The sequence below is a fragment of the Amphibalanus amphitrite genome, unplaced genomic scaffold (genome assembly GCF_019059575.1).
Source record: "Amphibalanus amphitrite isolate SeventyFive unplaced genomic scaffold, NRLGWU_Aamphi_draft 000642F_arrow, whole genome shotgun sequence".
Lineage (NCBI taxonomy): Eukaryota > Metazoa > Arthropoda > Thecostraca > Balanomorpha > Balanidae > Amphibalanus > Amphibalanus amphitrite.
In genome coordinates this window covers 137,382-152,027 of record NW_024882136.1, presented here as the reverse complement: position 1 = coordinate 152,027, position 14,646 = coordinate 137,382, and the positions used below count along the sequence as shown (strand labels likewise).

The window sequence follows — 14,646 nt, the reverse complement described above, 5'->3', positions numbered from 1 at the left end:
CCCTCAAAGGCGCCGGTGTGAAACCCTCACAGACGCCGTTATGGGCCCTCAGAGACATTGGTGTGCAGCCGTTCCATGCGGGTATGGGCCAGGACCCTAATTACACACAAAGAAAACACAAAGAAAACAGTGTATCAAATCTACAATAATACACTCAATTCAGCAGAACTTAATGTAACATTAAATGGTGATCCTATTGAGGCTGTTCAATCAGTCAAGTACTTAGGAATGATTATAGATCCGAACCTTAAATGGAATCTCCATATTGACCACTTAACAACAGTTATCAGTCGTAACATTGGGGTAATGAGCAGAGCAAAATTTTTCCTTGATACTCATTTGCTAACTCTTTTGTACAATTCACTGGTCTTACCATATATCAATTATTGTTGTGTGGTGTGGGGATTCACATTTCCTTCTTACTTAAACAAAATTGAGTTGCTTCAGAAGCGAGCCATTCGTATTATTACTCATCAACATCGTTTAGCACACACAGAGGAAATTTTCAAAAGCCTTAAGCTTCTCAAAGTTCATAATATAGCAAAACAGCAGGCTATTATCTTAATGCACAGAAAACTTTCTTTTTCTCTCCCATCATCTGTTGGTGGATTATTTACCCTTAGTGACCCTAGCGATTCAAGGACCAGAAATCGTCAACAGTTCATTGAACCATTTATAAAAAGATTATACTGCACTCGTAATGTAACATGGCTTGGGCCTCGCATCTGGAATAAAATTATGGCAACTCAATTTAACGCTCAATGCATTATCAACATGTCTAAATTGCAAGTAAAGAAAATAAGTAAGGAGTATTTCCTAGAACACCCCGTGTAGCTTTTGTTTACATAAGTTCAATAATCAATAGTAAAATATGCAAATAAATAAGGTACTTTCAAATAGAATAATATGCATGCGTTGTATCACGTTGTAGTTTTTTATTCAACTCCTTCCAAACACCTACTCGTATAGCGTAGCCTGTCAGCCATAGTGACTGTGGCTTACACCGAACCCACCCTTACGGCGTTGTGACCGGTGACCCCGACCAGCAACAAGCTCTGCTTAGCTGGAAGGGTTCATCCGGTCACACATGACCTTTTGCAGAATACTGACCAGAACCTGTGCTTTGTGTGTATGTATGTGTCCCTTTACTAACCCTGAATGAGTGTTCTTTTACATCATAAAACATGGTATTGGAAGTAGTGATTTAGTCTCCCGCTGCTTTCAGCGGGGACATCTTTTGCCGTTTTTTTTTTCTTCTAACTAACCATACTTCCTCTTACCGACTAGTTGCTTATTTTGAGTTGTTTTCCGTTTCTTAGCAGGGAGTGCCGCGACTTTGCCATTTTTATGTTTTCTCTGGTGGTAAAGTAAGGTTCTGTGAGTCGCTGGGCTGAGGGAGGGGGCACTCCTGGTCACCTATTAATGGGTGGCGGTGTAGTTAGAAAACAAAAATTAGAGCTGACGCTTAATAGGTCAGCAAGGTCACTCAGAGGCCAGCACAGGGCCCTCAGAAGCCGGAGTGGGGCCCTTATGGAGATGTGTGATGTGTGGCGACTCAAGAGCCCGTGACTCCGTGAGGTGCTCTCACGAGTCCTGCGGGTCTTATCTCATTCGAAATAAGGCACGCTTGGACCCTGAGCGGCCAATTGGCACTGCAGGGCCTCTCGGGCCCATAGGGCACCATGCATCTAATGAGGCGGCACGCGCCCCTTGTGCCCCCCCCCCCCCCCCCCGGTTACGCTGCACTGGCTGCGGCCATACAGGTAAATCATATTCTAACCGTCCCTTATCCCAAGCATAGGCGGCGGCCGATTCCTGGTTTGCGCAATATAAGTGCCATCGTTAGACAATACGGTCAAAAGGGTTGAAGCGGCATGACTCCCCTGTGGTAAGAACTAAGAAGCAACATATTTTTAGACAAAATAAAGCAATGACAACTAAATTGAGGTTACTAAAACGACTCTGATCACAAAAGTAGGGGAGAGTGGGGTAATTTGGCCGCTTTTTTTAGAAAACGATGTAACTAAAAATCGACAACACATTTCTGCATTTTCTCAACGCTGCCAGGTGTGGCATACATTTTACTTTCCTGGACAGTAAACTTGAAATGATAGAGTAACTACTTATATTGAAATTGTGACGTATTACAAAGGTCTGCAAAGCGGTCAAATTGCCCCACTAGCAGGGTTATTTGGCCGGGGGTGTGGGGCAATTTGGCCGGTGTTAGTTTCAGGCCATGATTTTTGTTATAGGCGAGTCAGCTTCACATTCAGCAATGACGCATGTCCTACGACGCATTTGAAGCATTTTGGAGGTTGACTCAGCCGTCACAGGGGTCGAAAATAGTCAAAATAGCGGCTCTAGATGCGATGACAGTTTTTTACGAATAGTTTTTGAAGTAATCAAGCTAAGCCAAAACTAAAAGTACCATCGTAATTCTCTCGTCATTCCGCATCGAAACATGTATGTGTTGACCTCGAGAGGTCAAGGTCAAAGGTTGGCTTTAGGTCACGTTACCTCAGGTCGCTTGACCTCAAGGTTACGTGAGTTCAAGGTCATCACGTATATCATGCGATGCGCCTTGACGAGCTGAACACAATGAGACCATTTGCGCGGCTGTATCTTTTTCTGTAAGTATAAAAAAGCGTTAGGTTACCTTTGATGACGTCACATGCCCTTACAGCTGTCCAATAGGAAATATGGCATCAAGGTAGTCAAAGTTGGTCATGAATTATGTCCTTTATGTTATAATTGACCATGACAACTGTGCCGTCCCAGCATAGTGACTCTGAGCGCACCGGCCAAGTTGCCCCGCTAGTCCCGGCCAAATAACCCCACATTGCCATTTTGAAAATTTTTGTCTATAAAGTCGTCATGGCTGTACAGGACTAGATGAAATTGCTCTTGGAACCGCTGAACACCCTCAAGAATGGCGCTATAATGTGTGAATTCGTTTACAGTCCAAATACTACATGTTATACAAATTTTTAAACGGAAGTAAAAGTTATCATTTTCTAACGAAATTCACGCTTTATTAATTTTGAATAAAACTAATAGGGGGAAAGTTTTGACATTTGTTCTGTAGTATGTTCTGACGATGACAAATGAATACAGACTAAAGTTATTTCATTCACTTTTATCAGCTTTCGTACAGGCGGGGGCGGCCAATTTACACCACGCACCGGCCAAATTACCCCACTCTCCCCTAGTTACTAGGAAGGCTTTCTAATCCATTTTTATTTAGTCCCTCGTTATAGGCGTAAGAAGTGTAAGTCTGAACGGGGGGGATACTTGTACTGAATGCCCTCCCCAGGCTCATGTCGGGGGGGGGGGGCATATGCCTCTAATGCCCCCCCCCCCTCCCTGGATCCGCCAGTGTATAAGGACCAACGATAAATGTATGTATGTTCTGGACCGAAGCTTTAGCCGACCTAGGAACGAGACCATCCCAAAATGTTGGGTTAAGTGCAAACTGGTAAATGGTAATGCATTTTTGACCGTGGTCAATTTGCTTACACCAGTTATTACCACACCCCTCCGGCTAATGTAGGGGAAGGTGGGGTAAGACGGCCCAGCGGGGCAAGACGGACCACCAGCCCTCCCGGCTGAACTGCTGCTGGTATCTACTGCTTTATGTACTCACTATGTTTGTTTTCCTTCGTATCAATGGCCACCTTGAGCTCATGCTGCTAGGATGCATAGATTTTGAGTTATTGAGAAAAATGTTGTTTTTCGTCAAATCGATCTAATATAAGAGGTCTACGGGTGATTCAATTACGGCGCCTTTCTTGCATGATTAGTTTCTATTTTGCACTTAACTGTGAAGAACAAAGTTATAAACTTAGTTATAGTCACACTTTAGGGAAGGCAAGGCTTTGCAATGTTGGGCTATTTGACATATACGTCATGATAATGACATAATTTAGATTTGGGGCAAGACGGACCACTGTGGTCCATCTTACCCTGTGGTGGTTCATTGTATGTACCCTGCATATGGAAAGTTCTTTTCCAAAACATTGGCACAAGTTTAAGTAAGCTAATTTTTCAGGAAGGAGTCTTTGTTGCATGTGAGCCATGCATGTAAGTGGTCAGTTAGCATGCATGAATGCCAAACGACAATCAACACACATATTCCCAGCTTTTAGCTGCACTTCCATCACACATGAGTAAAGAATAAAGGCTCATTTTGTTATTTTACCATTCTGGTTACTTTTTCTTACAAGAGTACAGAGCAGAAGTGTAACACACATGAACGGATAACAGGCACTGCTGGGTGGTCCGTCTTACCCCACGTTTTTTCTTGTCTGAGTTTTTGACATGTCCCTCTTTAAGAGCATCCACCACCTAGATGTCTTTAATTTGAAATTTAGTGTGTTATCCATGACAGATATATATATCAACATATCAACACATATCAACAGAGAAAAGATTGAGCATTCCGAAGACTATAAATAATATGAATTACGAGAGCAGTGTAGCAAGATATGCGGCCTCAAACCTTAGCTGGTCCGTCTTACCCCACCTTCCCCTATTTGTGTAGACATGGCCGTGAGTGATTAACTGTACAGCATAGTCAAAGTAGGTATATTCTGAACAGTGAACACCAAGACCAGTTCAAAGCCAAAGTCCCAGTCCGAATCTCAATCAATCCCCCCGTCTCGAACATGACCTTGAGACGACCTTTTGGCACAGAAGGTTCCCTAGGGGAAACCAATTGGCGGCTGCCCTGGCGTCGCAGCGCCAGCCAATCAGCAGCCGCCATCACACTGTCACAAGCCGTCGCCGCAAAGCTCTGCATCTAGCCCACGGCGCGTGACCTGCGGCCGCGGGCGCTTGCAGCGGTAGAGTCCCGAGTCCGACTCTGTCGGCGTCGACGCGGCAATTCATATAGCCGCCCGAGCTATCGGCGGCAGGCACCGGAGCCCTCCTACATTTGGATAGGCCAGGCATACAGTAATATACAATTACATGCCCACTTTTACTATCATTAGTCGCGGAAAATTTGAAGCGATCATTTAGTCGGCGCGGCGTAGCCATGGCGAGCATTATTATTTTTCCCGTGGAAATGTCATTTGACGTGACTTGGTGACCTGACCTTGAGCGATCAGGGTCTGAAATTTTCGCTAACAAGTGCAGAAAAAATGCATTATAAGATGTGTGCCAAAAACAGTCCCTGCCAGGCGGGGATTACGTCAGTCATCACACTCGGACCCAGACATAAGAAAACAAGCGATTTTTAGGCATCCATCCACTGTTGCACCGGCGCTTGCAGGCTTGAATATTTTCTCATTTAAGTTTATTTTGATAACAGACTTATGTCGTGTAGTTTGACTAAATGCTTTTTTAATTCCATTTCCCGTTGGGTAGAACAACATGCAAGAGGCAAGTGGTTTCGGATACATGTAGATAACAATATCGTTGGTGGAGTTAACGTCTTTGACGAGTGTGATGGATTACGGAATGTGTTCGTACAAATTTGGGGACAGAGGCGACGCCCCTGGCTGATGACATAAAGGCGACAGAAGTAATTTCTTCCTTATTTTTTGGCGCTCTTTCAAACGCTGCCTACGTCGTGTCGCCACGTGGCCCGACGGGGGGGGGGGGGTCAACCCCTCCCCCCAGCAGGGCTTGGAAATCCAGGACCCCCAGCGGGGCGCAGGTTAATACTACATATCCAGAGATGTGCCCGAATGTGTCCGATAACACAAGAAATTATTAGTTACCTACATCAAAAACGTAAAAAGTGCACTAAAGTGATCTTTTAACTTCCAGCATAAACAAATGTCTACCAACTTTAACGAAAAATGTACCAGTTTTGAGGCATACAACTTTAATATTATTGGCCTGCGTCGTGCCTGTGACGTCACAAAGGCTTTCCTAAGCGGAAATTTGGAAGCAACAGTTTTGAATCCTACTTAGTTTGTCACACTGATCGGCGAATGCATGAGAAGTAGCGCAATGACATCCCCCGGCTGTGCTGAGCGCCAATGTGTCTGGTGTGCGCTGTTCCAGGTCCCGGCTGTGCTGAGCGCCCATGTGTCTGGTGTGCGCTGTTCCAGGTCCCGGCTGTGCTGAGCGCCCATGTGTCTGGTGTGCGCTGTTCCAGGTACGGTATCGTTCACGGCGGCGGTGTGGGCAAGTTTCTGGCCGACTGGATGCAGCGCGGCGAGCCGCCCTACCACCTGGTCGAGCTCGACCCGGCGCGCTACGGCAGCTGGACCACCGACCAGTACAGTGTGGCCAAGTGCCGCGAGAGCTACGGCATGAACACGGCACTTGGCTACCCCAGGGAGGAGCGGTTCGCAGGTGCGCGGACAGTCAGCTCACCGGCTACCACAGGCCAGACCCAGCTCTGGGGCACTGGCTTTACCCGCGCATGACTGCAGGGACAATGGGGGGGGGGGGGTGCGGAATATGTCGGCCGAAAATGGCGTATTCAGGGGGGCATGGGGGCCATGGCCCCCCCCCCTTTCCGTCCAGCCGCCCAGATGGCGCCCCAATTAGCGCCGACTAGGCTGATGCTGTTTTACAGAGGGAACATAAATTAAAAAGTGATGTGCAGGCAGGGATCGAACTCAATATCTCTTTGGGGGTGCCTGGACACCCCTATGTCCTCCAGGGCACCCCCCAAATAGGACCTGAGCCCCCAATGTTGAAGGGTGCCCCTCCGGAAACCAGAATATTCCGAACCCCCAGGGTCGATGGCGCCCCTGAAGAGCCGCTGGCACCCACCTGAACGGAACAGTCGCCCCATTAAAGGTTGATGGCGCCCCTCTGAAGTTCACAGTTGCCCCATTCGGCCCCATCCAAGATCGATGGCACCCCCTGAAACCACTGGCGCCCCTCTAAAGCACCTGCATTCTTCTCAAGATCACAGTCGCCCTATTCAAGATCAATAGCGCCCTCAAGAGAGCCACTAGTGCCCCCCCTTGAAACTGAAATCGCCCCATTCAAGCCCAATGACGCCCCTCCAGAGAGTCCGGTGCGCTTCTGAAGATCACAGTCGTCCTCATCCGAGGTCGCTGGCGCCCCTCAAAAGTCACTGGCGCCCATCTAAACGGAGATCACAGCTGCCCCATCTTAAGATCGATGGCAACCCTCTGAAACCAATGGCGCCCTTCGTACCCGGCGCCCCTCTGAAAATCATATTCGCCCCATCCGAGACAACGCCCCTTGAGACTACAGTCGCCCCACCCAAGCTCAAGGCGCCCCTCTAGAGCGTCCGGCGTCCTGCTGAAGGCAACAGCGGCCCCATTCATGCCCAATGGCGCCCCTCAAGAGCCACTGTCGCCCACCGGAACCGGGACTTCATTCGCCCCATCCTAGATCAATGGCGCCCCTCTGAAACCACTGGTGTCCCTCTCCAAATAACAGTCGGACCATCCGAGGTCAATGACGCCCCTTCAGAGCGTCCGACGCCCTACTGAAGGCAGCAGTGACCCCATGCAAGCATTACAGCCCTCTAGATCACCCGGTGGCCTTCTGAAGATCACATTCGCCCTATCCGAGTTCGTTGACGCCCTCCAGTAGTCACTGACGCCCATCTGAATGGAGACTTCAGTCGCCCCGCCCCATTCAAGATCTTAGCGCTCCCCCCCCCCCCCTCCTCAGAAACCACTGACGCTAGGAAATTATTTGACAGTGGGGCTCTCTCATCGACACCAAGGGCCCTTTTGAAGATGCAGCAGCCAGGCGGCGCCGAGCTGGGCTAGGATGTGCCAAGCGTTTCTTATAAGGCAGCCTCGTTAGTGCCACCCCTCGTTGCGATACCGCCCCTCAATGCGACACCGCCCCTTCACCGTACAATGCCACTCCTCAATGCAAGTGGTGCGTCTCAGCACAGTGCCGCCCATTATTGCGATACCACCCCCGCCTAGCAGTGCGGTGCCGCCTCCAGCGTATGCGTTTTTTTTTTTTATTGAACCTGCTGGGGGTGTTTGAACACCCACTTCTAACTCAGCTTGTGGGCCACGTTGAGACCCGCAATAGGCGGCGTTCGAAAGAGCGTCAAAAACTTTTGCAAAACTACTTAAACCATTTTTAAGGTTAGGTCGAACTGGTCAAAGGTCAGGTCACCAGAGACAACCGAAAATCAAATTTCGCCGATTTCGACATTTTTCGACAAAGCGGCGCGTAAGTCAGGATTCAGAAAGAGATTGAGCTACAGCCCCGCAGCAAAGCGCATTCGATAGCTCTTTCTTATTAATTATCTCAGATTTGACCTAATGTAAACGTTTTAGCCTCAAAATATACCCCGCGCACCGACGGGGGTCTGCGCCAACTTCGCACCGACGGGGGGGGGGGGCGGATGACCGCCCCCCCTGAGATCTCGAGAACGAAGCAAGATAGCGACAAGCGGTAAACGACATCGGATACGCACGGTCAAGATCTACAATTTTTACAAAGGTCATTTTTAGGTCAGGTCAAAGATGACGTCACAGGGGTCAAAAAAGTCAAAATGGCGGCGCTAGATATGGAGAGAGTTTTTCTCAAATAACTTTCGAATTAGTCAAGATAGGAGCAAACTAAGGGCATCATCGTGATCCTCTCGTCAATCCGCATCGAATGATATATATGTTGACCTCGAAAGGTCAAGGTCAAAGGTTGACCTCAGGTCACGTGACCTCGAGGTCATCATGTATATCATTCGATGCGTCTTGACGAGCTGAACACAATGAGACCATCCACGCGGCTGTATCTTGTTCCTGTACGGAGTTATTGGCCAAAAACCTTTGGTGACCTTTGATGACGTCACATGACCTCACAGCTGCCCAACAGCAAAACAGACCTCAAGGTAGTGAAGATTGATCGTATATGAAGTCATGTATGGTATATGGGGCCATTCCGACCCGTTTTAGTGGTAAAAACAGGGAGTTGATTTTTCCCCCATTGACTTATAATGGGGAGGTCGCGAAATTGACCTGACCTTAGGTCACCGACATCAAAATTCCGAGATATACAAATTGTAGCTACTAATGACCTAATAACATCCTGCGACTTTCAAAGGCCTCCGACATCTACTGTAGCTCTGGCACGGTGACAAAGTTGCAAGAAAGTGATTTGAGGTTGGGTTATTCAAAGTGACCTGGTGACCTGACCTTAAAAGGTAGGAGGTTCAAACTTGCACACCATGTGTGAAATTGATGAGGGAATAGTCATACCAAATTTCGCGGCGCTACGCGCCGCGGTTTTCCCGCTATTTGCGAAAAACCTCAGGGGGGGGCGGATATCCGCCCCCCCGTCGGTGCGCGGGATACGTTTTCGCGGAGGACGTATATCTGTAATACCTTTTGACTCAGACCTGCACGAGATTAGTTTAACCGGCATCGTGTTCCATTTTTCGACACGAATCAAATGAATTAGTATTTGACATAAAAGGGCATTTTGAGAATTTGACCAAAGGTGAAGGTCATCACCTAACCGGAAATGGCATATTAGTCGATCCGTATTGTTGAGAAGGAAAATAATTATATAAGGTGTTTTATTGCTCTACCATATCTCTATCAAAAGTTATTGTCCAAAAACTACTGAAGACCTTTCATGACCTGATATGAACTCAGTAACATAAAAGGGGTCACATCACGAGTGAAATTTTCCGATTACATGTGTCATATTTAACTGTACCCAGATGTTTGAGGGTGTTTTCGTTCAAAAGAAGAGCATTTCAATTTTCTCCCATTAACCCATTAGATACGCTTGGCAGCTTTTGCTGCCACAGGACAAAATAGCGCCGCATTCCTAAACGTTGCGGTGAACTTTCAAACTTCTCACCCGTATGGAAGACCAAAACAATGCACGTCATGTGCGCTCCGAATTATTGATCGAGAAAGCGAACGTGCTGAGAAATAAACAATTTATCGCGGGGGTGCAAGGGGCGCGCGATTGCGGTCGTGCGGCGGACACCAAAAAAGTCAGTTGCGAAGGTGGTGTGAATAAATGTTACCTTTTTATTATTGATTATTGTAAAGAAATGTGTGATTATCAATGGGAAGAGCTTAGGTGCGACATCAATTTCTCTAAGCATCGCCAATCGTGCGTTATATTTAAGTGGCAGCAAAAGCTGCCAACCGTATCTTACGTAGTCAAAAATGGAGCAGTTACGTCCTTTTTGCTATGCCATTCGTGAGTGAGCAACAATGTCTGGCTTTATGGCTCATAGTGTAATTCAACGCTCATTTCGCGTCGGTCGGCCCTCGCGTCGCGGCTGATGTCGCTCGCTCCGGAGGCGCTGACGTGGGGCCTCGCCCGCCCTGTGTGTGTGCCTCCGCCTTAGTGCTGGGGCCTGTCACCCTGCCGGAGCTGTCTGAGGCTATCAGCTCCATGAGCTCCTCGCGCGCCGTCGGTGTGGACGGCGTGCCGCTATTCGCGATTGTGCGTAGTTTTGCTGTGATAGGACCCCATCTTCTTCACATCATCAATCACTCCATCTCTTCCTCCGTCTTCCCATCCGCTTGGAAACTCGCCCGCGTCATCCCCGTCCACAAATCTGGCGACACCTCAGACCCCAGCAACTACAGGCCCATCTCCATTTTATCCGCACTATCCAAGATCATGGAAAAGGTCGTTTCTCGCCAACTCGTGTCTTATCTTGTGAAAAACAATGTTTTGTCTCCGCACCAGTACGCGTATCGTCCGTGTCATTCCACGGAGGACGCCGTGCTCGACGCTGTCCACTGGATATCAACGCAGATCGACGCTGGACGAGTCGCGTCGCTGACGACGCTTGACCTCAGCAAGGCGTTCGACAGCGTTGACCACGGCGTCCTCCTGGACAAACTGGAGTGGTATGGTGTGAGCTCGATGTGGTTCAGGAGCTACCTGCACGATCGGAGACAGGTAGTGACCGGCGGCTCCTCCGATCCCCTCCCGCTGACCCATGGCGTGGCCCAGGGGTCCATCCTCGGCCCAATCCTCTTCCTCATCCTCATCAACGACCTTCCCTGTTTCCTCACCCATGGCCGACTCCTCTCCTACGCAGACGACACCCAACTCCTCGACCACTCACTTCCAACAACCCCAGATCTCTCTCAGCTCAGATGTCGTGTCGAGCAGTCAATCTTCGATCTCCAGCTGTGGTTCCAGGCCAACAGTCTAAAAATGAACCAAAACAAAACCTTTATCACTCTCATCGGAACCCAGCAAACTCTAAAAAAGACTGAGTCATTCTACGTCTCACTCTCCGGTAGCGACATTCGGCCAAGTCAGACCGTCAAAATTTTGGGTGTGCTGCTCGACCGACACCTGACGTGGGATCCCCACATAACCATGGTTGTGCGTCGCTGCAACTCCATCCTCGCATCCCTCCACAAAATCCGGCACCACCTCACACCTGACGTCCTTAAACTCTTAGTCCAAGCCCACGTGTTCCCACACATTCAGTATTGCCTGTCCGTCTGGGGAGGAGCCGCCAAGTGTCAAATGCAGCGCGTCCAAAAGACGATGAACTTCGCCGCCAGACTTGTGACCGGGACACGACGGTCCGAGCATATATCGCCGGCGTTGGAGTCGCTTGGTTGGGAGAGGGTGGATGTGATGCTGCGCCGCCATGATCATGTTCACGTCCAGAGAGCCCTGTATAATGACCAATGTCCCCCAGCGATGTCGGCCATGTTCACCCGCCGGGCCGAAGTGTCGTCACGTGACACTCGCGCGGTAGCAGCCGGGAAGTTGCAGCTCCCGAAGTGGCGGCTCGCAAGAACTCAGCGGGAGTTTGCATATAGAGCGGCAGCATCGTGGAATGCGAAGGACACCGCCATAGGCACCTGATTTTAGAATGCCAACCTGCTGATGTCAACTTCTTACATGCGGATGATGCGTTCGCGAGTGTTTTAATGTAATCGTCGATGTGTTTTAACGTAGCTTTTGCCATTGTATCAGCATCATATATTTTTAATTGGGTCTCACTTAGCTCCTATGTCACCATGTCACATTCCTGACCGGATTCTTAATACCCACCCCGTGGAAGAATTCTAATAAATGACTTTGACTTTGACTTTGTGTAATGCCCCATTTCTTTGCCTTTCCAAAAATGGTCATTACCGGGGTTTTTGCTATTTATTCTTGTCTGCAGAGCATTGCATACCAACACACTACCAGGCGTGTAATGTATTCCGCCATTGCTGAAGCAGCCAGCAGGGACGTTGAACGGAGTGGTGCGGACAAACTGTCATCAGAGGCGCCATCCCTCAAGGGGCGCGCCGTCGCCCAAGGGAAGGTGGTGCCGTGGCTCTATAGATGAACGGGAAGAGGGGCGCCTGCTAGGCCTGTTGGGGCGCCTTTGAGGCCTAACTATGGGGTCGCCCCGCCCCCCGCCCCACTCCCCCCCCCATGCAAAAGAGGGGCGCCTACGAAGGTCATGGCCATAATGGCGCATCTGCACGAAAGAGGGGCGCCTGCATGCCGAAGAGGGGCGCCTATGAAGCCCAATGGGGCGCCTCTACGAGAAAGAGGGACACCTGTAAGGTCATAGGGGTGCATGTAATGTCCATAGGGCACCTTTACGCGAAAGAGGGGCGCATTGCATATGAAAAAGAGGCGCATTGCACAAGAAAGAGGGGCGCCTCTGAGACATATAGGGGCGCCTTTGATGACCAAATGGGCGCTTACATGGGAAAGAGGGGTGCCTATTAAGCTTAAAGGGACGTCCTCCATGTGAAAAAGGGGCGCCTGGGACTTGAGCGCCCTTCCGAGCTGTCCGTGGTCGCCGGAAAGTTTGTATATGTCCAGCTCCTGCTGCACTATCCTCCAAAATAATTCGATTGGATTTAGGCCAGGACTGTTCCTAGCCAAGTGTCCTTCCCCCGGATATCGGACAGCCGGTCCTGGCACCGCCTAGTTCCGGAAGATCGATGAGATGGGGTACCGTCCAGCATGAAAATGTTGTCCGACCTGCGGGACACCATGCGCCGTTGGAGCACGGGGTAGTGGACTTTATAATGCCAAATGCACGCTTTTCAGTATGTTTTCTGCTAGGACATCGTGATCGTTCGACATACCATTGCGGCGAGAATTTTTCGCAGAAGTCTGTCGGAACTTGGGCCGCGTTTTCAGCCCATGCTCGTTTTGGGGGTCTGTGTGGTGAATCCATTGAAACGGAGACTCGTCGCCGAACTAGACCCGCTTCTACATACCTACTCCGTTTCCACTCTTCTACCGGCCAGATTCTCCGTTTCGTGCAAATCTGAGGGCTCTGGGCTTGCTGATTTTCGTTATTTTGGCCGCACCAATAGTCAAGCGCCTTCAGTCCAAGGGCATTCCTCCCTTATCAATGGACAACATTATCCGAGTGATCATTATGAATAAGACTTCAGATTCTCCGCAGAACGGTCAGACTTCCCAGGTGCTTTCTTCATGACGATCTTGGCGACGGTTGAGACGCAGAAGGACCATGCTGATTGGGGCTATGCGTGACGCTACTTGTCCCTAAACTTCTTCCACCAGCGCTTGTTGGTGAAAACGGGGGCTTAGAAGTGTGAGGCAGCGTCCTTCCATGTGTTGCCACTTGCCAGCTTGGAGCATGCCAACAGCGCAACTACGAACCTCTCAACTGTAAAGCTAAACCTTCATGCTTAAACGTTCAGTAAATGCGCCGTTCAATGGTTAAACAATTACCCATGCCAGTGACCCCCATTGGTAAAGGTCAGCTTTTCAGATAATCTCCGCTTCAGAGAAAGACTCAGGGACACAATTCGTTGAAAGGAACGCGATATTTAGGAGCACATTGGAAACACGCCAAGTTGTTTTAAATAAACGGTCGACGGAAGTCATCAAAACCTTCGTCGCATTCTATATAAGATTTTGTGGGGAGGGGAAGCGCGTGTGAGCTGAAATAATGAGAGAAAGAACATGATCTCTCAGAACGAGCTGAACTGTTAGCTGAGGTCTGGATTTTGAGTTCATTATTCTTGAGAATTATTGGCTACGGTCGTTACTTGCAGGCTACGGTCGAATGGAAATCCGAACAATTACACATATTCAAGATCATATCTGGTACGTAAATAAAAAAGTTCGTGGAAATTGTACATGCACCAACAGGAGACACTCTATGGCAAAGGTTGTTGGTATCGAAAGATCATTTCCTCGCGGTTTTGATATGTTTGTGCTTTGAAATGTGACAAACCACTCCATTTTTGACTATGTAAGATACGCTTGGCAGCAAAAGCTGCCAGACCGGAAACGTACACTTCCGGTTTCGTGATCTGGCTAAAAATGCACATGTATTCTCCTAAAGGGTGCCTGACAAACATATGTTAAAATCGCAGTGAAAGTCGACAAAAAAAGTTTTCGGCTCTAATGGGTTAACCCGCACCATGCTGGGGGAGGGGGGGGCGTTTTTACGCCCCCCCCCCTTAGTTTTTTTTGCGAATATCTCCAAAACGGCGTCGCGCAGCGCCGCCGTTTTTGGTAGGTACACCTGTTCATACATCTTTTCCAAACATCTTGTGAAAATTTCAGACCCGGGTCGTTCAAGGTCAGTGACCTTACCTCAGAAAAAGTGTAAAGGCTCGCTATAGGTACACCGACTGAGCAACCACTTTTCAAACTTTCAGAGATTGATAAGAACAAAAACATGTATAAAATGTTTATCTCGGACTTTTGATATCTATGACCTAAGGTCAGGTCAATTTTGCAACCTCTCCATCATAA

The 14,646-nt window shown here is 48.8% G+C and overlaps 1 protein-coding gene across 3 annotated transcripts in view; it reads left to right on the top strand.

Moving 5' to 3' along the window:
* Nucleotides 1-14,646, top strand: part of LOC122363844 (dimethylglycine dehydrogenase, mitochondrial-like) — a 367,327-nt gene that overhangs the window by 236,178 nt on the left and 116,503 nt on the right. For all 3 annotated transcript variants that reach the window (XM_043333585.1, XM_043333584.1, XM_043333586.1), the window contains exon 9: nucleotides 6,107-6,306. In XM_043333585.1, the coding sequence (XP_043189520.1) occupies nucleotides 6,107-6,306 (200 nt within the window). The remainder of the gene's footprint in view (nucleotides 1-6,106; nucleotides 6,307-14,646) is intronic.